The sequence below is a fragment of the Physella acuta genome, unplaced genomic scaffold (genome assembly GCF_028476545.2).
Source record: "Physella acuta isolate Inbredline_101_S28 unplaced genomic scaffold, ASM2847654v3 ptg000144l, whole genome shotgun sequence".
NCBI lineage: Eukaryota > Metazoa > Mollusca > Gastropoda > Physidae > Physella > Physella acuta.
The window spans coordinates 1,209,163-1,233,014 of record NW_026731663.1 but is presented as its reverse complement, the minus strand read 5'-3'; the positions used below and the strand labels follow the sequence as shown (position 1 = coordinate 1,233,014).

Here is a 23,852-nt window from a genome sequence, read left to right as displayed (position 1 = left end):
GCCTACTCTATACGTCGCACTCTGAGTAGGCCTAGCTAGGCTAGGTTGTGCTTATCCCGAAAATTTCGTTTCGTCGAATGCGGGAAATTATATTTTGGGCATTTCACTAGAGTAACCTAGACTCTAGCTAGACTATGATCCTATCTTTACTATCTTATTTATCTAGATCTTCGGCGGGAAGGGGGGGGGGGGCGGGCGGAGCGCACCAGGTGCGCCATTCAGTGTGGTGACACCATCCTTTACGGGGAGGGGGGGGGGGGGGGTGACACCAACTGCAAACTATTTACTATTTTCAGTAATTAATCAAAATAAAAAGCAAAAACAATTTTCGAGTTTGGATCTCGGCTCTGACTTGAGACTGCAGGATGTCCCTGAGTCCACTCAGCTCTGACGGGTACTTGACTCATATAAGGGAGAGTAAAGGCTGCTGGACATAGTGCTGCCCAAACCCACCGTCCTTTCATATGCTAATGCTGAGGTTAAAAAAACATTAACTTGACTTGGTCTCTGTAAAATTGGAGTATTTAGTTTTCTTTAGGTTCAAGAGAGGAACTTTACTTAATAAAGAAATACTATTAGATCTGGGGCAAGTGCTTCTTCTGGTGGTCTCTTTTGAAAAAAAAATATCTAAATAGAATAGATCTAACCTGGTAAAATACTAAACTTAAAATGTGTTTTTCAGGAAAATGTTGTCTGAGGATGAACATGACCTATTGCTTAATGCAACATTTCAAATTATTGACTCAAGTTTAGAACCACATAAAATTTTAGATGAGGTATTTTGAAAAATATTTAAATTTTAAATAAAATCTAGACCTAGTAGTAGGTCTATTTTTATAGCATTATTTTACATAAATACTAGAGAAGAAGTAAAAAAGTATGTAGGCATCTGTTTTATTCAATGTAATAATAATACAAATAATAATACTGTTCTAATTTTAACTTCTTAATGTCTTTCTTTAGGCTTGTGCTTTATCCAAAAGATTAAAACTTGAAAATGAAACATCGGATTCATTATCACTTACAGGCAAATAATTATCTTAATATTTATTTCAGTATCATAATATTATAATATAGACCTAATTAAAATGTTATTATAGTTATAACAGTTAAAATACTATACATTTTTTAACTTATCTTTTTTAGAAAATTATTTTTCGCTATTTCAACAACATGGACTGGGGTCTAGAATGGAGATTCCAGCGCCTACATTAGCTACTCAGATAATTAACTTGTCACAAGAATGCAAGCATCAAGAAAACAATGTGTTATTAAGTGACGTTTTACTGGTATGTTAAGTAATTATTTGAATACTGACACCTATCCCATTTTTTGTTTAAAGCATGCAAACATTGCCTTAAAATGTGAATGACATGTTAGGTGGGGATCATTCAATATCATAATTAATAAATCATTGTTAAGGCTCTGATGTCACATTAGTATAAATTATTTTATCATTTAATGGGTTTAATTAGGGCCTACTCATTTAGATTAAATTTAGATGATTGCCCATTTTGCCCCTGTTGATGAGTCCACAATGAGGTCACAAGATATCCACTTTTGCTTGATCATAGAGATCTTCCACCAGCCATGTTGGGTCATTTTGGTAATTAGCCTAAGTGTAACATTCTTAGATTCTAGAGAACATAAAAATAAACATCGTAATATAATATTAATAAGCTAGTGATGATGAAAATTTTAATACTTCTCCGGTAACCTTTGGAAAGGGAAATAATCAATGATGTAAAATAAGGGAAGTAACTTTTCATGTTCAAATATTCCCTCTAAAAGCTATTGTTTTAAGAGTTTAATTTGTTTTAACAAAATGTTTTCTAAAATAAAACATATTTTAATAAGTAAAGTGTATATCCACGATGTAATTATTTAGAAAAAATGTTGATAAAAAGTAAACTCATTAAAACTTTAATAAAATATATGTAACAAAAACCAGCTTTTTATTAAACGCTTAATAAATTGTCATTCAATTTTAGCGTGATGATTATGTTAACTTCGTTATGCGTTGATCCGATAGATCTTCGCCTGCTTTTCTTTTCTTTATTTAAAGTCCTACTTTAAGTAGGATACAGTTAACCACGGAAAAATCTAGAATAAATTACTGAATTACTACTTAATATCTTTAGAAAATAATCTTAAATTAAGATAAGTTATTAAACCCTATACTACACCTCAGGGCAAATAAATAATGAAACTGATTGAAAGGGGGGGGGGGGGGGCTATAGCCGCAAGGTGCATGCACTCAGATGCAAAAATACCTTTGACTAGACCCCTCCTGAATAAGAAAAGATATATATTAATTCAATATAACACCACTGGGAACAGCATGTCCATACAATACAAAATTAAAAACAATCTACGCACTACCCTTCCCCCTTGTGTCATATGAAAAGTAACTTATGGACTGGATATCCACACAATATATATATACATGTGTATATAATATTTTCTGTGATTGTATGCAGTATTACATTTTGGACACATGGTATTTATAGGCTAAATTTTGTTCTATGTAAAAAAGGGGATAAGAAAAAAAGTGCATTTACCTGTTTACCAGAAAACACCACTTTTATAAAACTGGATATGGTTCAGTGTGAAACTTCATGGCCTATTAATGTGTATGATAGATCAGCAAATTTGTGCATACATATAAACACACTGCTTATAAAGATACTGTATATTTGTGGACCCTTAATTAATTAAAAGAAATACCTTTTAAAAGTTTTTAACAATGTTGTTTTAGAAATAATTACATAAACACATATATTAGTATATATTATGTATACGTAAAGCTACGTTTTTATAATTTAAACTCGACTTTCCCTCCAGGCAAAATTTAATACAATTTTGTGTGCTTTAAAGTATCAGTCAAAAGAATCTTTTGATGCTAACTTATTTGCTTCAATGATTACTAAGGTATGCCAAACTTATATTATTTAGCTCTAAGTTAGATGTAGATTTTAAATCCAACATATCTTCTTAGAGTATTTCAAATTCAAAATACTGTATGATTAAATTTCTCTATAAATGTTTATTATTTTTTTTCATTTCTTAGCATGAATTACCACTAGAAATTCTATGGAACTTACATAAGTGTTCTGCTCTAAATTTGGATGTCTACTTATCAAGGTACATGTTGCAAAAATCTTACAGAATTCAACAAGCAAATAAAAAATTTTTTTGTGAATATTAAAAAAACAAACATTTTATTTACAGCAAGCTTCTAAATGAGGCATCTTATACAGATAAACTTGCAAAGAAATTGTTTGCATTATTTATTGGTGAAAATGTAAATCAACATCGAAGACAGTGTATTTTATCAGGTTGGAAGATTTTTTGTTTGACATTTTCTTGTGGGAAATCATGTATAAAAAAATACAGCCTATTAAAATTAACTCATGTTTAGATACATTCAGTTGTTATGTTTTAGCTTTTCATGAGTTTTCATTCTCTTAATATAGAAGCTAATGAGATTTAATTGTTAAGGATGCAGAAATGTTAAACAGTTAAATACATTAAGTTTTTATTTGCTTCTTAAGCTTTTGCTGGCTGCTTGGTCAAAAAATCATTTGAAGAAAAAAAAGCTCCGGAAAAAAGGGTATGTTTTTGCTTTTAAAAAAAAACAACTTTTTGTTACCTTAAATTGTCAGTCTAGCGTTAATTATTTATGAACCTCATTTTTAATGTTACCAATTTCATGAATGTTGTAGTGTTTGTTAAAAATTAAGATGTTTTAAGTAGGCCAATGTCTGAACATAGTCAAGTAAAAAAAAAATATTCCTTTTAACAGGCCTGCACACAGATTCTAGATACAAATTTGAGAGGTTTGTCTTTTAAAAACATTTTCTTTGTTTTTGATTCAAAGCTATTGTTTATATATATATATATATATATATATATATATATATATATATATATATATATATATATATATATATTTATTAAAAAGATAAATCACCAAGTTACTATTTCTCGATTAAGACTTCTTGGAAGTTTACGAAGATTCACCTGACATCAACTGCTTAGCTCTGCCCTTACCGCACGAAGAACAACTTCAAAATGAAACTCTGAAAAAGTTCAACATCCACGCTCTATCATTTCTTCTGTCTTATAAGACTAACTTCAGTGGTAGGTTTCCATTTTTTAAAAAATTGGATGGGTGTATTTAATTTTTTATTGATTGGCATATTAATTGGTTTGTTAAATAGCTAATGCAGCATTTATTAACCAGAAATCTGTTTGTTAGTATTTCAGGCCCTTACTGCTGATACAGAATGGAAATCTGCTAAAGAGTTTGGAGTTTTAAGACTACTACTGAAACATGTAAATAAGTTTTAGATCAATAGTAGTTAATAATAACAAATTAGGTTGAGATTTTAAAATTGTTTTGATCAGAATGACAATAAAGAAACATAATAAATAATATCAAGTCCCCTTTTAGACCTTGAGATTTATAAGGTAGGTGCAGTCGAGTTCATGTTTTTTATCCTCAGCCAATTAAATGGGTTAGTGAAGTCAGCATCAGAGCTGGGTGGACTTAGAGACATCCTATAGTCTCAAATCCGTCTGAAATCCAAACGAATACCACCTAACCACACCGTCCCATATATATATATATATATATATATATATATATATATCATACAGTGCCTCAATTAAATTGCTGAGTTTTTAAGATTGATGTTTTGCCATCAGTAAATCCTTCCACAGCTTCGTAGTATTTCAACATACTAGTGGGCTTGTTCTTTAGAAGAGTATAGAAGAACTGGAATTAAAACAATTTTGACTGAGAATCATAAAATATTTTGAGTGTTATAAATCGTAAAAAAAAAAAGTAAAACGAAGTAGCTTTAGACAGAAATATGTGTAAATATTGTAGATAGTTATTTAAATGGACTCGAGTTATCGCTGACTGAAAATTTCATAAGACTAAGTAAAACAGTTTGTAAGCTACCTAATATTGTAAGAGTTTTTAAGTTGTGTGGTTTTCTAACAATAATAATTAAAATTTTCAACAGCTGCTCTTGTCTCTAGATGTGAAAGAAATTGCAAGTGCTATGTTTCGGTCCTTAGACCAGCCACACATCAACCCAACTACAGTGTTCACCCTGCTGTCTGTCATGTTCATGTCCTACCCCCAGTGTAAAGATATAATAACAGGCATGTATAGGTTTGAATATTTTTAATGTAGGATGTGGCTCCCACATAAGAATAAAAAGGGAAGATATACTTAGGGGAGTAAGTGTGAATGAGACAGGTGAAGTAGATTTCAAGCTTCTTACCACATTTAGGAGTGATATGAAAAACTTAACCCCTATCATCATGTAATCAATATTTGTTTGTTTGCACAGATTTTATCCAGTCAGCCATTACAGCTAGCTTGGAAAACTCAGATTTTGATAAGTTCTGCATTGGTGTTCTCCTTGCAAGACAATCCGCAGTAGCTGGTCAGGTTTACTTCGGGAGATATGTTGATTGGTTTGAGGTTTGTTGTTGGTCACTTCTGTAATTTGTCTTTGTAAACTATATTAACCTATTTGCATACTAATTATTTTTTTTTGTTGAAAAATCAACATATTTTAAAATTATAACTTTGGAGTCTATGTACACTTCTTTTTTTTTTTCCAGTCAGTATTTGGCAACAGCTGTAGTACACTGGTGCTAACTAAGCCTATGTTTCTAATGTTTGTGAAGTTTTTGTCAAATCTTGTTCCACATGAATCAGCTGAATATTTGAAGGCAAGAGCTAGTTACTCTCTCTATTGTTTTCTTTAATTAAAATGTACACTGTGTGACACTATACTTTGATATTTAATTTTTTAAAATTTAGCTGTAGAATAACTTTGCATGCAAATGGTATAGCTGAAATTGTTTCCACAGGTTCACATAACAAAAAAGCCACATATGCCTGAAATTGTTTCCACAGGTTCACATAACAAAAAAGCCACATATGCCTCTGAAGAGTAAGGAAGTATATGATGACTACATCTTGCTTGCTAAGACAAGGCTGAGAGATTTAGGGGTGGGAAATATTTTCTTAACAATTTTAACTACTTAGTAATTAGTTTTATTTTTTGTAGCTCTCTACTGTTTGTTGCTAATGTATATCTGTTTTCAATAAACACACATTTTAATTCTAAAAAAAGAAGGGCATTACAAAGTTAATAAAAACTCCCCTAGATTACTCCTCAGATAAAAAGACACCCTTATCTATGCTTGGTAGATTTTTCAAATCAAAACTTTACCCACCAACATTACTCATATCAGTAATACCCTATTTTCCTTATACTTAGTTAAAGACAATTAATAATAGGCTAAATTCAGCACTTTAGTGTTGGAAAGTTATCGTAATCTAACATTAAAATGGTCATATAACATTAAAAAACACAATTTTGTGTAACTGTTGGTGTTTATATCTGCAAGTATGGCTTTTGGCTCCGTGAAATATAAAAGTCATATTTAAACATTTTTTTCTTGTTAGTATATCTTCAATCAGAATCTTAACAGTGTGTTGCCTAAAGTATTATTTTGTTAGGATTTTATTGCTGTGAAATATTACAGGGTTATGGCCCCTCATATTCGAAACCTTGTTCACATTTATTATAAACTTTAAAAATATCCTCTGCATTGACTCTAGGTACCTCTTAATGATGTCTTTGGAAGAATGTATGATCCTGGTCATGGTGCCACAAACAGCACCACCTCTGAGAGGGTAGGTCCCCAATGGTAGAATTTATTTTCTTCAAACATATTACTAGCTGCTTCATGTTAACCAACGTTTGATACTGTACCCATACAGCATGCCCTAAATTAAAAAGCTATCATCTGTTCTCTGAAGTAATTAGCAGAAGTTATATTCACTAAAAAAAATCTTGTATTTATGTGTTATCACATCAGTAACAGCTGATTAAAATGGTTTAACTTTTAGAGCAGTCTGGATCCAGTGGAAGATGATCTAGAAAAAGTTTTGGAATCTTATGCACAAACAGGCAAGATTCCTACTACTGTTTTAGAGGCCAGGTAAGCTTGAATTTAATACTAGCAACAATAAATGTTTAATCAACATGAGTGTGTGTTCTATTATGTCCTATGTGCTTAATTCTATTTTGAGACATAATTTTGAAATAGTTGCAGAATAGCAATAATTAAAATAAAATTGCCACAGTTTTAACTAAAAGCTAAAATTTTTAAATTTCAGTATTTTTCGCAGACCATATTTTGTTGGGAAATTTTTACCTGCTCTCTTAAAGCCAAGATTTGTAAGCATGTTTATAAAATTTACTTTATCTGAAAATTTAAAATTGAGCCAAAGTTTGTAAGAATGTCTTTTATCTAATAATTTAAAATTATTTTTCAAATGGTTTATCAAATGCATATAATGGGATTGTTCATAAACAAGTTACACTCCTAGGGAAGGGGGGGGGGTGTTTAGAATTTTGTGAATTTGTGTGATGAAGGGAAGGGATAGTAAGTATGACAACACATTTCTATTTTATAAAGAAATGTTAAAACTCAATCTTAGCCATTATTTCATGTTTTTAAATAGCTGTTCTTTTAAATTGAACAGCACTTTTGAGGCGGGGGAGTTGTAAGATGAGGTGTGACATTATTTTAGGGGTGGAGGTCTGGCTTTTTTGTGACAATGGGGAGGGGATGAGATAGTTATCTTTTAAAGAGCATGACATCATTTATGGATGACCCCAAAGGTAGAGCTATCATGATTAATGTACACACACTAATACTCACACTCATTCACAATCCTTTTATCTTCCACCCCCGTTTAAAATAATGTAATTAATAAAATCAAACTGGTAAATGTTAAATAAACTGGTAAATGCTCCAATAAACACAAAAATGTTAAAATAAATTGGTAAATTTCAAAATAAACTGGTAAATGCTAAAGTAAACAAAAAATGTTAAAATGCCTGTAGCTGCCAGATGAACCAGATCTGAAGATGAAACTGATTGAAGAGATCAACAAATCTGGCAGAATACCAACATCACTTTATAACAAATACACAGCTGAGTGCGAGAGAGAAAAACAAAATTTATTTGATGGTAGGAGCTTTTGTCGCATTAACTTTCACAAATTACTTTAAATTCTATTCAGTTATCCCCAAAGTAACCTTATATATAACTTTATATATAAGTCTTTATATGTTGAAACAATTACTGTTAGCATTCTTGCTATAAATAATATATGCCCCCATATATGTATGTGTGTAAATATATGCTCAGTCATAGTGATAATAGCTGTAATATAAATCGTACAAATGTTTTGCATATTTTAATTAATTTAATGGCTTTACCAGGTGTGTTTGATGTTGATGATGATGATGCGATGGATGCACTAGTATTATCACCTTATGAACAGCTGATTCTACAATTGGACAAATACTTTGAAGCTGTCAGCCAAGGAAACAAAGTTGAAGGTTTTTGCTAGTTTAATTTTATCTTTGTTTCATGGAAGCTAGTAAAGATACTAACGCCATTAAAGTAAAGATACTAACTTTATTACATTATTTAAAAAAAAAAAATTACACAGTACTTCTTAATCCCATTAATTATACATCCCCCAATTCACATTTAAAAATTGGAAATTTAATTGTAGAAATCATAAGCATGATGATGGAAACTGTGAGTGGAATTCTTCAGAATACGAAATCACAAAACTCTGCAGACCTTTCTTCTATACTGATAGATTTCACAAAACCTTTACACATACCAGAAATAGAGGTAAGAACTTGCACTTCATTTTAAAAAAAAACTACATGATACATTTGTGTCAAAGTGCTACAACTTTTTACATTTTTTTTTATCAGCTAGTAAAAATACTCAAAGAAAAACTTTTGAAAGTGGTTGGCAATGTATTTGAGAATAAGGAACAACAACCCCAAAGCTTTCAAGTTCTTCAAGGAGTGAAGAAATTGTTTGAAGTGTTAACCCACCATCTACCTCATACAACTGCTATTATAATACAGCATCTAATTTCCAACATTGACTCTCAGGTTAGGTATAATTTGTTAAGTTATTTAGTCTTAAACTAATTTAATTAGTCTTAAACAAGTTATATAGTCTTAAACTAAGTTAATTAGTCTTAAAGTTAATTAGTCTTCAGCTAAGTTGATAAGTCTTAAACTAAATTAATTAGACTGAAACTGAGTTAGTTTTAAACTAAGTTAATTAGTCTTAAACTAAGTCTTAAACTTATATATATTAAACTAAAATAATGCAACATAATGGGGCTGTCTATTATTCAAGCACAATAAAAAAAGAATCACATAATCATGCAGCATTTTATTATCTATTTCACAACCCTCTCTGTCTATTTTACAACCCCCTTGCAGGTGTATCAAGATGAACATCACATTTATACCTTGGCGTGGATGTTTGCCAATCTTACAGCATGCCAGCCCTCTGGTGTAGTCGTCACTGTTAAGCTCAGACCACAGTTAGAAAACAGCCACGCAGAAAACAGACATACCTACACTAATCTCATTGAAGCTATTTATCATTGCATCAGTTTACAAAAGACAGTGAGGCTTTACTTTATCTACAGGTACTTGGACAAAATGTTTAAATATTTTAGTGTTAAATTCTAGAATATATTACTAAATTGAGATGCACAAAACTAGCCCTAATTGTTTCTATTCCCTCTAGTTTTTCTATGAGAAACAACTTAGCACTGAGAATCTAAAATTATAAACTTTAAAGTCCTAGTTGTTTCCCTTCTCTCCAGTTGTTTTATGAGATACACACACCTAGCATTGAGACTACTGGATTGTGAAGCACAACAAAGAGAAGACGCAGATGTTTTTGAAGTGGTTCCACAACTTGAAACAGAACAATTATTGCCTACATTACTTGTGCAAGAGGTTAAATAGTTTTTTAAACTTAACTGTATATTTTTAGATGATGTAACTATAAGTTGTACTTATTTAAAAAAACAACTCAGAAAATATTTTGTTGTCTGACCTATAACTTTGTTTTAAATTTTATCAGATAAAATAAATGAGAAAGAATTGTCAAAATGCTTTTCAAAAAGTTAAATTTTTATTTAACTTAGATGTTGCTGCTCAAAATGAGATTTAGTTTGTGTGAAAGATTTCTAAACCAGAGCCATTTGTCCTCTCAAATTCTTCCTGAAAATATTGAAAGTTCTGTCACATCAAATCCAATATGGAAAAAATTGACCTCCAAACTACAGGCCAGTAAAGGTTTAAGTTTTTAATTCTCTGATAAATGATCCATAAATGAACCTAGTTTGGGTAACTAACCTGCATCTTTTCTCAATAGAAATAGAAATTTAAAGATTTTTTAAATTACTAATTTTGTGTTACAACATAAGGCTAACAGCCGAGATATAAATGACTTTAAAACTGGATAAAAATTGATAAATCCAGTTCTTTTGGAATATTATTTTAATTTTATCCCTTTTAATGTCTATTTTAAAAAAAAAATTTTTAGCCATCATTGCAGGACTGGATAAGCTTTGAGATAAAAATGGATGAAAACTGTGATAGCTTATCACCAAGTGAAAGGTACGGACCTTGTTTAACTGTTTTATTCCTTATTGAAATTCTGTTACTTCTTTTTGTAATGTACTGTTTTTTTTAAATGTCCATTGTTGCCATATTAAAGTATTTTTCAAAACCTTTACATATTTATTATATTACAACTTTTATCAATTAGCTATTTTAGAAAAATTTATTTCAAAACTTAACTGATGATTGAAACATATTTTTCAGAACTTCTGTCTTGTGGAAAATTAGCTCCCAATTTTTACAATCTGCCAAGTTGTCACAGAAACCCTTGGATTTCCACAGTGAAATGTTGAGAATCCTGGCTCAAAATTTGGCCACCTGCTCAAGGTATTTCATACTCAAAAATAATATAAAGAATTTTTAACCAAACATTTTAAAAGTTTATGACATAAATGTTGTTTTTTTTAAAAAACATTTGAAAATGTTTTTCAGTGAGGCACTTTGTAAAGGAAAGAAAAATGCCATGGAAGTCATTAGGAAGTTTATAAATATTTTAAAGGTGATTTTGTAAATTCTGATTACAGTACATAGTTTATTTTGTATCACAGCAGAATTGAACAATTACAGTAATATTAGATAGTTTCTTTAATAAGTGCAGTAGTGATAATCTATTTAAAGTGTTTACTTTTTTACCTCTAATAATTATTATTAATAATTATTATTTTTGAGCTTCACCAATTGTATCTTTTTTTCCCTACTCCCAAGAAAAATTAATAACCATGAACTTAGGTAGACCAAATTTAAAAAAAAAATCATATTATAACACAATGTTTATGAAGGCTGTTTTTATTTGCAGCATCACACATCACAGCTGTTTCAGATTGGGCAGGTCACAGAAAATTGGATAGCATCTACTTTACGATCATTTATGTCATTGCCATACACAAGTTCTTTATTAAGGTAAATTTTTAAAAAAATTATTTATTAAGGTAAATAGTTCAATAAATTATAGCAGAGGAAGACATATTCAAAAAATTATTTAAGTTTAGTATGAAGTTTATTTAAACAATTTTTATTTTTTCTGATTTTGTAGGTTTAGCATGTTGTGAACTCATTTTGAATTTAATTTAATGACAGTAAATTGAAACCTTAGCAGCTATATGGGCTTGTATAGAACCTATGCTTAATAGACTGCATTAGCTATAAAGTATTTTCTGGAAACCTCATAATAGGCAATGTTCTTTTTGTTTTCTTAGGATCCTGTTAGAGTTGCCTCCCTTTCTGGTCTTTTCTAATTCTCCTTCCAAAAAGATATCAAAGAGTGATGTAGACTCAGCATTATACATTGTGCAACAATACTGTGTAAGTGCTCTTACTTTGGTGCATCCATTTGTAAATATACAATTAATCTTAAAATATTTTCCTACACCATAGTTTATAATTGATGAAAAGTGATTTATCTTTCCTTCTAAAGAATTCCAATCACAATGAGGGTGGCTTCCTGTCCCTTGGTGCCACTATGTATTTTATGAAGGTACAACATTTATTTATTAACTTTTTGTACATGAATCATCTTGATAAAGAAACTTCTTGATACATATCATTTTTAATATAAAGTGAAAACATTTATAAAAAAAAATTTCTTTATTTTAGACTTGTAAGTTTGTACACAAGTTAATTTTTGTATTAAAATATGTTAACTTTTATGCTATAAAATCTGCTTAATATTTTAGAGCTTGATGAGTGTCCAGAGCATTGTAACTAACTGCTCTGTGCTGGGTATCTTCATCTCTCACCCAGTTGTCTCCCTTTCTGTTCTTGTAAGTTTTTCTATTTTGTAGAACTTAAGAATAAAATGTGTTAAATCTTTTCTTATTATTTAACAGAAGTTGTCTGATTGTGAATGTATTATATTGTATTAAAATTTGCCGTTATTGCCTTTGAATATATTTAGAGCTATTATTGATTTAAGTAAAACATTAGAAAAACTTATTTTTAGGTACATCTTGAAGCTTTGAAAGACCTTGGGTTATTACTGGAGCTTCCAGAACTCACTGCTCTAGTGGATGTTTATGACCAAGCTGTGAGGTAGGCAGTAGATTAGAAGATGCTGGAGATTTGGCTTGCATGTGAAAATACAAGCCTTATAATAAACATTTAAACTCACTTTTATTATACAGTATGGTTGAAGGTTTACTGTATGTCAGTACAAAATTTTTCTTTTATTATACAGTGTGTTTGAAGGGTTTACAGTATTTCAGTACAAAAATTTTCTTTTATTATACAGTATGGTTGAAGGTTTACAGTCTTTCAGCTCAAAACTGCCAAGTTGCCTGTTAGGTTCAGCTCTATTTGCCATAATTTCAAACAGGTGAATAATGACTAATAATTAATAACATCCCTAACCAAACCTAATTTATACAAACATTATTGGTATTATTTAATTTGTTGGGGGTGTTAAAGAGTAATGGATAATGTTGATTTAACTTTGATAGTAAAAAAATGAGTTAAATAAATTACATGACTTTATTTAATAGTTTTATTAAGAAGAATATCTTTCTTTTATTACACTTTCTACAGAAAAAGAAATGGAAACATTAACCAAAGTATTTTATCCCTTCCAGAAAATGTAAGTAATGTTATCTTAAATTGATTTTTTTTGTATCATCAACAATAAAACAATATTTTTATCTATCTGTTAACTCCCTCATTTTGCTTCTCATTAGATTTTTTAAAATTGTAAGTTGTTGTCTAGGGTCTTCTAAAAAAAAACAGTAATGGTTTTTGTGCTAGCCAACAAAAATCAATGGTTGTTGGTTTGTCAGCATGATAAAAGGAAAATATAATGTAATTTATTTTTTCAGTGTCTTCAGTACGTCTTAGAAATCATTTCAATTTATTCATCAATAAACTGGGATTATGAAAGAATTAAGGTATTTTTCAACATTATTTACATTATTTGTGTTTTTAAGACATTAAAGTATTACAATTTTAAAATCTTAAATAAGTTTAGTATATTTTTGATAGATTAATTTTAAAGTTTTTTTGCTTTCGCTTAAGTAAGTTAATTTCTAATGCTTGTAAATTTAAAAATTATACTCACTGTATTTGATATCTTTAGCAACCAAGTCCTATGTCCCAGCTATTTATAGATGTGGTCAGCAGTAAAAGTGACTTGCTGATTCAGTTACTGGACCCTGCATGTCCAGCATTTGCAACATTCAGAACTGACCTTGGACTGGGTGGTCAGGTGTGTCCACGTCACACCAGGGATCTCTTTGTGTTGAGGTCTGTCTCAGGTTCTCTCTCAAATAAATCTTTCTCAAATGTCTGTAGGATAAAAAGTAAAACCTAGAATGTTTTCATTGAGTTTTGCCTCTTTAAATCGCAATAAGATTTATGACATTCCATTATCATTTTGTTGTTAAATGTATTTTTTAAATAATGTTTTAGAATGAGGCCTTAATTTAAGAGAAAAAAAGTATCTTCTTTTAAAATAACCTTGTTGCTAGATAGTGTCAATGAATGTTAAAAATAAACCTATATTATCTGCTAATCAAATATTTTATTGTAATCTGACATAGTTTAACATCCAACATCCAAGCCGCTGTGCTACTGAAGAACTCAACAAAGAGACTGACGTCTGCTGTGTTTACAGCTTACACACGTGTAGTGGACAGTTGTCAAGTTGAAGGATCCAATGATTTGGAGGTAATCTTATAGGACATAGTTCATTGGCTGTTAAATCTTCATCAAATATTTTCTTATGCTAGATGTTACATCCATCAGTGTGATGGTATGATTGCTTTTCTTTGGCCTATAATTTTGGGATGGTTTTTTGTAAGTTTGTGGGGGTGATTTGTTAGCTACCAGTCATTGTCACTTTTTACAGTCGTAGAGTGAAAATAGCAATATTTTCTCAAATTTTGAATGATTCTTTTAAAATATCATTATTAAATTGTTTTAATTAGTTTTATCTTGTGACTTGATTAATAATTTAATTGGCTTGTATGAATCACATAAGCCCACAGAGGCTGAAAGAAAAGTTTTCTCTGTGACAAATGTATTGATGGGGTTGGCACCTTACAACCATAATTTTACTTAGACTTGAACCTGGGACCTGCTGTTGCACTTGAAGTTAAAATGTATAGAGATAAGTAGCTGTCATACAGCAAAGTGACTGATTACATTTTGATTACAGCTGAATACAGAAGGCACCCTTTCCCACATGTGTAAGTGGATCAAACAGCTGATTGATCTGGCCAGTCCAGCTGAACTTCAAGCTATTTCTGTGGTCAGTGTTTTTTATACACTTATTTTTTCCTACTTAAAACCAACCAACCAGAAGTGTTCTTCTGGTTGTTGTTTTTAAAAGTGTATTAAGTCTGATACATATTTTCTCCATTAGCCTCCCTTGAACAACCCAGGCTCACATGTAGTGCTGTACAGATACATCATTGAGAAAAAGAAAGGCTGGATCTAGTGATGCTTGTTTTCTAAAACGTAACAGTAACCTAATTCAGACACTCAACACTAACCTAATTCAGACACTCAACAGTAACCTAATTCAGACACTCAACAGTAAGCTAATTCAGACACTCAACAGTAACCTAATTCAGACACTCAGCAGTAACCTAATTCAGACACTCAACAGTAACCTAATTCAGACACTCAACAGTAACCTAATTCAGACACTCAACAGTAAGCTAATTCAGATTATCAACAGTAACCTAATTCAGACACTCAACAGTAACCTAATTCAGACACTCAACAGTAACCTAATTCAGACACTCAACAGTAACCTAATTCAGACACTCAACAGTAACTTAATTCAGACAATCAACAGTAAGCCTACTTTGTTCCCTGGAGATTGCAGTGGGTACAGCAGAACCAAAATGTTTAATCTGCATGCTGTGGTAACACAAACTCACTCTATTATATGGATTAATGGATTCCATATTTTGTGTTTACTGTCGACTTAGGATTAGATGCAAGCAGTTAAAAAGATTTTTTACAACCATATAATGTTATGAAGAGTCCAGTTTTTGTTATTTTTACTCTGCCTTTATTGTGGTTCTACTTATGTGATTAAAATTTCAAAATACTTTCAAACACGCTAAATCTTTTCTTTGTCTCAGTCTTATGCTGATTGTGCTTTTGTTTGGCATAATGTAATTTACCAAAGGATACATTTGCTATTTTACAGCATTATATTAAGTTTATACAAGGTTTATTATTTTAGAGAATTTTCTAAATCATAACTTAAAATATTTAATAACATAAAAATAAGGTAATCTTCTTCAGAAAATTAATTGATTCACATAGGGAACAAATGTACTACATAGTAGGACTTAGTACAAAGCTTCTCTAATCTAACCTTTGACTTCCTATTATGTTCAATGCAATTCCTCTTTTTATGACATGGACACAATAATGAACAACTTTACAAAAACACATTGTTTAAAAATCTTTCATTCTAAGGTTTGGTTCACCAAATTAATGGCTTAAGATTTTTAAAAATAAAGCAACCACAAATTTTCATACATAGTTTTATTATTGATTATGTCAACTAACTGGCAGCTAAAATTAGGATAAATCTGTCACAAATATTCCAGATCCCAGTTTACATCAATGCAAGGTAAAATAATAAGTGTTCTCAACAAGGACAAAATATTGTACAATGTACAGGAAAGATTCCATATAGGACACATTACATTATTGGTGTGTGAGTTACTGCCCTTACACCATGTTAACAATTAAATGGCACCAGGACAGAACAAAGTTAAATAGAAGCAAGGTTTTGACTAACCTTAATCAAAATAATGAAATGGCCCACATCTAAAATTTGTAGATTAAAACTTTGCAAAAAGCTAAGTTGTTCATTTGGCACATAATTCAGATAAATTTTAGATGGAGGGGGAGGATTTAAAATGTGCAATTTCTGTTAACATTTAAAAATATAATTCTGATACTTCAAGCTTCTTTCTCAACCATCAAACCCCATACACTCCCTACCTCTCTCCACACCACCTTCTCTCTGGGTTAGCCTGAACCAAACAGACAACATACTGACAGTCAAATGCTAATTTTTTTGTTCATTGGGGGAAAATACAGATGGTTATGTTTTTTTTAGTGTTGTAAATTATTCAGTTATCCTTTAAACCATTTTTAACAAAAACACATGTTAGTGTCTTAAAAAAGAAATCAAAGTATGAAAATGTTCAGTAAATTCATGTAGACCCGACACTCCAACAAGAAAGCTAGTAAAGTATAACAAAGCAGAGAGAAATAAAAGCAAGTAGTTACAAGTGTCATGGCCAAACAGGTATTTAACACTGACCAAGACAAAGTTAACTATCAATCATAGGCAATAAAACATAAAGAAAAGAAGAGCACAGCCATACACATCACATAGCAAAGAAATATTTACATGCTCAATTAAAAATGAGTTGCCAATTAATCAATGTAGAAAATTCTTAAATTTTCTCTAGTAGCAAGTTGACATGTTGCTCTTCCAGTATATGAATATAGATTTTAACAAAACATTGTATCATTATATTAAAGACTTTCATAATTTTCAGTGTACCAGGTAAGAACCTGCACTAAAAAATTTATGATTTGAGCATGGTATAAAACAACCATTGATGAATGAAAGATACTCTCATTTTTTGTTTTCACGCGATTTCCCGTATCAAATTTCTCTTTATGAAGTAGAGTTATGAAAGGGTTAAATATTCTACCATGAAAATACAATTTTAAAAAGTACATCAGTTTATTTACAATTAAAATTATGAGAAAATTCTGCATTTATTGTAGAAATTAAACGACTAGTGCCTAGGCTGACTTACAGGAGAAGTTGTCTATGACTATAATTATTATAAGATTTAAACAAAAAAAACATTTATATAAATACTGTTTAAATACAATTTATCATCTTTTAATCATTACTTACACATGATGTTTGTGTTAGTTGATACTGAATAGTGGCAGTAAAAAAATATGTATTTGTACTTTGTTCAATTCATTGACTTTGAGATTACTTGCAGTTCAAGAAGATAACTTGTCAATATGAATAATTAAAACAATACAAAACAGATAATACAAATGTAAAATATTTTGTACCACAGAAAAAAAAGACATTAGCAGCTCCAGGTTAATGAGTTATAATAACAAGAAGCATATTCAAATAACATGAGTCTTTTCAGTATAAAAAAAATTAATTGAACTTAGTAAATGTGCTGACTGGATGTAATTTTAGAAAAAATAAATTGTATTATTATAATAAAAAAATCAAGATTTTTATTTTATTTTTACATTTCTTCAAATTAAAAAAAAAAAGCTACTTTTAGTTTTATTTTTGTTAAGAAATGTAATTACGATGACAAGCATGGCTGATGTTGATGATGTACTGTATCCTCCTATAATGGCTTTAACAAGAAGACAGCATCAGTCAGCATGTAGAAGGAATGTCTGAGGTCACCCTCACATAAATAAGGCAGGCGTGTAAACTTCTCTACTTCAAACCCAGCAGTTTTGAAGATGGTGACAAAATGGGACACTTGCTCCTCAAAGTTAGAACCTTTGATGTGAATGTGCTCAGTGGGCTGGTGTGTCTTAGAACCTGAGTCAGCAGAAAATAGAAATTCACTGATGTGTCTCAAATTTGTAAGATCCACTACAAAAGAATTTTGTTTTTTAAGTTGGGTGGTTTAAAACAACAATATTTACAGTAAAAAAGTTATTATTTAATGATTACAATAAATTAATTTATTAACCCTTAAAGTGCGTGCCAAGTGGCCATACACGTACTAAGTTATGTAACAGCAAAGCCATGATGGTGGCGAGGGTTAACAATAAACAAATAGAATGCATGTTTGTTTATAAAAAAAACTATTAGGTAACACTTGAATGATTGAATAGCAAAAGTTTATGCCTACATACCAAACTCAACATAAGGCTTGAATGGAATGACCACAGCCACCAGCAGCCTCCCAACTCCAGGTTTTAAGGAACTTTTAATCTCCGAGAGCAGGGAGAGAGGTTTATCACAGCGGTCCAGCAGATTAAGGCAAGATATGAGGTCGTACTTGAGACCATTTGAGGACCACTCATCAACACCCAGAACTCTGTCATGGATGGTGCAGTCATTTAATATTTACAATTTAACTCTGTACTCTTTTTAAAAATAAGATTGTTGTACGAGTGCACTTTTACAAAAACAACTGAAACTGCCTAGAATAAAATGATCACCTATATGAACAACATCTTATAGTCTCACACAAGTACTAATTAGTAACTCAGAAATGAAGTGTCAGTGACAACATATGTACATAAAAACCTACTTAAATCCTTCAGCAGTCAGCCTTCGTACCATGACAGTGGACATCTCTGTGGCATATGTTGTGTTAAAGTAGCCAGACATTTGCTTGGTCACCCGCCCATCACCAGCACCTACAAATGGTGACGTGAGTTTTATCAAGTTTATTGAAGAATCTGGTCAACTAAACTACTTTACTGAAATGACCTTCATCTTAAAAAAACTAATCTAATTTTAATTTAACTTTTAACAAATGGTGATGGGAGTTTTTATCAGGTTTATTGAAGAAATTGGTAAACTAAATTATTTCTGAAATAATCTTCATCATAAAAAAACCAATTCAATTTAACTTTTATTAAATGGTGTTATGAGTTTTATCAGGTTCACTGAAGAAATTACTAAATTACTTAACTGAACTGACCTTCGTCAATAAAAAAGTTCTTATGATGACTATATTCTGAATAAGCATGAAATTATTGGAATTTATTCATGAACAAATTCTACTCAAGTAGAGATATTGCTTTTTAGAAAGAAATTATTAAGAAAAGTATTCTTTCAGACCAGTCGGTTATGGGGGCAGATAAAGAAGAGTTGATCTGTTTCTCTGACATGGAAGGATAATTTGGTCAACATTATGACCAGTTGTCTTTACTTTCACTAACTTAGCCTAAATGAGAACTGGGTGGACTAGGGTACATCCTGCAGACTCAAGCCGGTGAACGGAACTTAAAATGAAAAATGAAAAGGAAAAAGCTTGAAGCATATTTAGTACCTAGATCCAAGAGGGTTTCACCCTTGTAATATGGTGAGATGTTGAGAAGCTTCTCAAACTGAGGCCGGGAGAAAACAAACATGGAACCTCTCTGTAGGAATCTGTAGCAGCAAGGTAAACATTTTTCTACAAAACCAACATATACTAAATTTCCATTATCAGAATTAAAAAAAAAAATATACATATGATTGATCATATGCAATTTTTCCAATTAAAAAAGTAAACATGAAATTTTTTTTATGACTCAAAAAAAAATTGTGATTATGTTTTTCAAGTTGAAAGAAATGTATTATAAAAAGTGAAGTTCATTTAATAAATGGTATGATTTTTTAAATACAGATGCAATTATTATTTAATTAAAAGATAGAAATAATTACCCATTAATAGATGTCTGAGTCATAAACAAATTGAGCACTGGTCGAGCTAGTGAGTAGAACAATTGTGTGAATAGCTGGTTTGACTTATTTTGACAATTTTCCAGAAATTCCTCCGCTTCATCATCTTGATCAAACTGAACAAATTTTGGTTGCACATCATCAGGCATTCTGCTTAGGACCACACGATACCACTGTTGGTTAAAAATTATTTTTTATGTAATATAGTACTTTAAAAAATGAGTTCACAAACAAGTTCTAGTAAGTTCTAGATGGCTGATTAACTAACGGGATAAAGGTTAATTTAAGTTAATTTAGCTAAGTTAATGAAAATAGTAATAACATGAAGAGCATATAGTCATAAACATGTATTACTATAAAAATAAAAAATAAAAACTTGTAAAACTACAGTGATGCTCCACTGTGAGATAACTTAGAAAAAAAATAGTCATTTTGAGATGTGTTACTATTGCTTCAACCTCATTTACAAATTAAATGGTATAGACCATGTTAAAAAATTAAACTTCTTAGAATTTCTGAATTATGATAAAAAAAAATACATTGACTCACATAAACATGTTTATCATTTTTGTTGAACTCGTCTTCTTTAATCTTATAGTAAACTGCCCGAGCCAATGGGCTACGTATATACTGGCCAGAGAAGAGACCATGCTCTGTGTGAATGCTTGTGTGCAGCTCATCACTACCAACACTTGAGTCGCCAACACACCCAACATCTGGTGAGCTTGTTTGGTCCATCGCAGAAGAAAGTCTAAGGCATTGGTAGGGTTGACTTGCTTCAATTCTTGACAGTACTGGCAAAACACACAATAAAAGCTTGAGTAGCACAACAAGCTTCTTGCAAGTGGTGAAGATCATAAGTACTGAAATATTTACATAATTGATTAAACAATATTAATTAATTAATTAATACTGCACTTTCAGCATTGCTTAGAACTGGTTACTTTGAAAGTATTTTTATATTAGTCTAAAAGCTTTCAATAATGACAATGTGACATAGACTCTAGATCTAGATCTAATAGTTGTTTGAGTTAGCCTGATAATTAATTAGACTCCCCCCCCCCCAAACTTTATAAGACTTTATTAATTTATTGTGCACCATTGACACAGATCAGAAAACAACACTTTATTATAGCGAGGCTCACTAACTTGAAAGCGTCCTTGGTTGCTAACCAGAACATGGCGTTAGGATCGGACCATGACTTCCGGCGAGTTTTTCGACTTAGTTCCAGGGACCTCCTTGGAATTACTTTTAAAAATGTTTACCACGAGCAAAATGGCAGGTTTTCACGTTATAAAAACATGCTATAGGTGGCAAGTCGAAATATGCCAGAAAAGCATTTTCAAAAATTGCTTTGGAGAATGTAGGCTAAATTTAAAGTCGGTGTCATTCAAAATAATATAACTTTTTAAATATAGATCTCCATATCACAAAATTGATTTCCAAAGTAAAGCATTATTAGTTTTATCATTCTATGAAAAAATAAATCAAATATCTTCAACACTTTTTTTTATAAGATGTGTCCAAAAAATGACAACCAATTTTTTTTATTTTTTTTGACCACGTGACCGCTATTTGAATGGATACGTTTACCTGGCATGGTTTTTTATTTTGCTCTTTTGTACAATAAAAAATGTTATGAAATTAAAGAAATAAAAGAATTCAAACATCACTTCTGTCTTGTCTTTTTTAAAATTCTTTTCTGATGACATTCTCTTAAATTTTTTCCCTCTATAAATATATCCCGACGATAGACGGGCCAATTCTACTTTTAGGAACTCTCTTGTAAAAAAAAATTAGATCTATTTCACGGTCAATTAAAAAGTTAAACCCTTCAGCTTTTAAGCAGGTTGTCATGGATGGATCCCTCATACCATAGCTGTGAGTGACCAAAAAATTTAAATTTCAATAATTTAGTCTAAAACTTGCAACAACTCCCAAAATTAGTGCCTAGTGGATAAAGTATGGACGTTTTTTATTTAGTTGTCATGTTTAAGTTGAAAATTGAGTACATTTCAAATTTACTAAGAAAATCTACTTTATTAAGTTAATAATTTATTAATTATTAATGAGACTCGTAATTGCTCTTGTCTAGTTGAGATGTCAAAGTCAGGGACATAAGGAAAGGACTGTAGACGTAGACTGTAGTGTATGCTGAATCACTTGAATGTTCGTTCATCACGGTCACATAAACTATGATAAACGTTAACACGTAGCAAGCAGTAGTCATCGGTCAAGAGTTTGAGTTAGGTCAGGCAGGTGGTAGAAGCTAGACTTAGAAGATTCTAATCATTGTCATTTAACTAATAGTTTAATGAATAAATATATGTGTGTCGAAAAGCAAAGAAAACACATACAGGTGCAATACTGCAGTATTTAGTAGAACCTAGATCTAGATCTAGAATCTATCCATCTTCAGGATTGAGTACACTTGATTGATAGTAATAAATTTTACGCCATACTGTTTACTAAGGTGGTAATTGCATCTTTTAAAGTAGAGAGTTCGCAATTCCTGGATAATTTTTTTAAAACATTTATTTTATTAGATTAGACCTATGTTAAAATTATTAATTAAATATAGCCTATAAGATCTAGAATATAGGCCATTTCTAGTATTTTTAAAAATTTAGATCTAGAATAGGCCTATAGATCTAGAAATCTAGATTTAGAATCTAGACTTTCTAGATTGGGAGGGGGGGGGGGGGAGAGAAAGTTGTAGAAATCGTCCTAAAGGCAGTAAAGGCGTGACTTCATTTATAAATGACCCTCTATCTCTTTGTTACATATATGTATATTACACATATACGTTATTATATTTATATGGGGTGTTTGGATAAATAGGTTTAGGCCTACACTACTGGCTTATGCTTACGCAGTTTTCTTTTAGCACACTGTTTTTTTTTTAACTGATGAGATAACAATAACATTTGTAATTTTCTTGCAAAGGATTTTGCCTCCACTATTAATTTCGAAAAATCAGATGATTTGCAGAGTTTCTTTCAGGCAACTCTTCGGGGACGTGTGGTGGTGGATGTCTGACTGTGAAAACAGATTTTTTTAAAATCAGTGCCTCCCCCCCCCCTCCAGTTTCAACTTCAAGTATCCCCTACTCCCCGTATAAAATATCTGGAATAAACATTTATGACTTGTAATACCATATTACGCCGTGATTTTGTGCGTGTGTGTTTGTGCGTGTGGTGGAAGGGTGCTGACTCCTAGAAATAGCGTCCTTCTTTAAAACACGGGTGGGATTGTCGTGGGCTTAAACGTAATTTAACGACACACATTTTTGGGGTAGGGTGTGTAAAAAGATCAATGTTTGGGTTACATAAAAATTAAAAAGTGCGCGTTTCTATGTGTGCGAATCGAAAAAAAACTTTATCCTAGCCTAAATTAAAATTAACGTTTTTTTTCCCAAATATTTTGTTCTTTAAAAAGTATACGTCACATTTTGATGTCCGCGCCTCTTACCAACACAAAATGTGTACCCCCCCCACTCCCTATAGGCTCTGTGACGTCATTTAAGATCAACCCTTGGGCCGTGTAATCATTTAGCACAACCAAAGTTCGAAAATATTGGATTTATAATTTAGATCAAGTTTTTTAAAGAGAGAAACTTCGAGTGGAGCGTTTACTTGTTTTTCATGTTGGTAGATTTTATGCGTTAACTCCCTTGCGTCTTCCCATCACTAACAGTTTTTCCAAGTCACTAACAACCAAGGCATTATGGGGTCGTCCATAAATGACGTCACGCTTTTTTGGAGGATTTTTACCTCCCCACCCCTCCCCTCCGTCACACGTCGTCACAAAAAGCCAGACCCCCCCCCCTAAAATGACGTCACACCTCAGCCTACAACCCCCCCCCCCC

The 23,852-nt window shown here is 31.3% G+C and overlaps 3 protein-coding genes across 4 annotated transcripts; 2 read left to right on the top strand and 1 right to left on the bottom strand.

Moving 5' to 3' along the window:
- Nucleotides 1-278: 278 nt before the first annotated feature.
- Nucleotides 279-12,093, top strand: LOC131935440 (uncharacterized). The gene is made up of 31 exons (XM_059291839.1): nt 279-478; nt 683-776; nt 964-1,027; nt 1,147-1,289; nt 2,845-2,931; nt 3,071-3,144; nt 3,232-3,338; nt 3,555-3,613; nt 3,806-3,839; nt 3,997-4,143; nt 4,262-4,338; nt 5,034-5,175; nt 5,367-5,500; nt 5,644-5,754; nt 5,942-6,037; nt 6,653-6,727; nt 6,944-7,035; nt 7,214-7,274; nt 7,947-8,073; nt 8,328-8,447; nt 8,627-8,751; nt 8,838-9,050; nt 9,363-9,574; nt 9,755-9,890; nt 10,082-10,222; nt 10,483-10,556; nt 10,764-10,886; nt 10,992-11,058; nt 11,356-11,459; nt 11,756-11,861; nt 11,974-12,093. Exons 1-31 carry the CDS (start codon nt 465-467, stop codon nt 12,091-12,093), a joined length of 3,279 nt encoding a protein of 1,092 aa, XP_059147822.1. The 5' UTR covers nt 279-464.
- Nucleotides 12,094-12,236: 143 nt separating this feature from the next.
- On the top strand, nt 12,237-15,736 carry LOC131935412 (uncharacterized). Its single transcript, XM_059291811.1, has 9 exons — nt 12,237-12,319; nt 12,499-12,587; nt 12,787-12,870; nt 13,080-13,128; nt 13,364-13,432; nt 13,621-13,787; nt 14,084-14,210; nt 14,701-14,793; nt 14,908-15,736. Exons 1-9 carry the CDS (start codon nt 12,239-12,241, stop codon nt 14,980-14,982), a joined length of 834 nt encoding a protein of 277 aa, XP_059147794.1. The 5' UTR covers nt 12,237-12,238; the 3' UTR covers nt 14,983-15,736.
- A 2,101-nt stretch (nt 15,737-17,837) lies between these two features.
- LOC131935411 (protein-L-histidine N-pros-methyltransferase-like) lies at nt 17,838-22,464 on the bottom strand. 2 transcript variants are annotated; one of them, XM_059291810.1, is made up of 7 exons: nt 22,342-22,464; nt 20,533-20,777; nt 19,966-20,156; nt 19,589-19,689; nt 18,842-18,950; nt 18,441-18,625; nt 17,838-18,120 (listed from the first exon to the last, which is right to left on the bottom strand). In XM_059291810.1, exons 2-7 carry the CDS (start codon nt 20,719-20,721, stop codon nt 17,918-17,920), a joined length of 978 nt encoding a protein of 325 aa, XP_059147793.1. In that variant the 5' UTR covers nt 20,722-20,777; nt 22,342-22,464; the 3' UTR covers nt 17,838-17,917. The 2 variants fall into 2 exon arrangements, with proteins under 2 accessions (XP_059147793.1, XP_059147791.1); XM_059291808.1 differs by having other exon boundaries at nt 20,533-20,846; nt 22,342-22,458.
- Between the last annotated feature and the right edge of the window lie 1,388 nt (nt 22,465-23,852).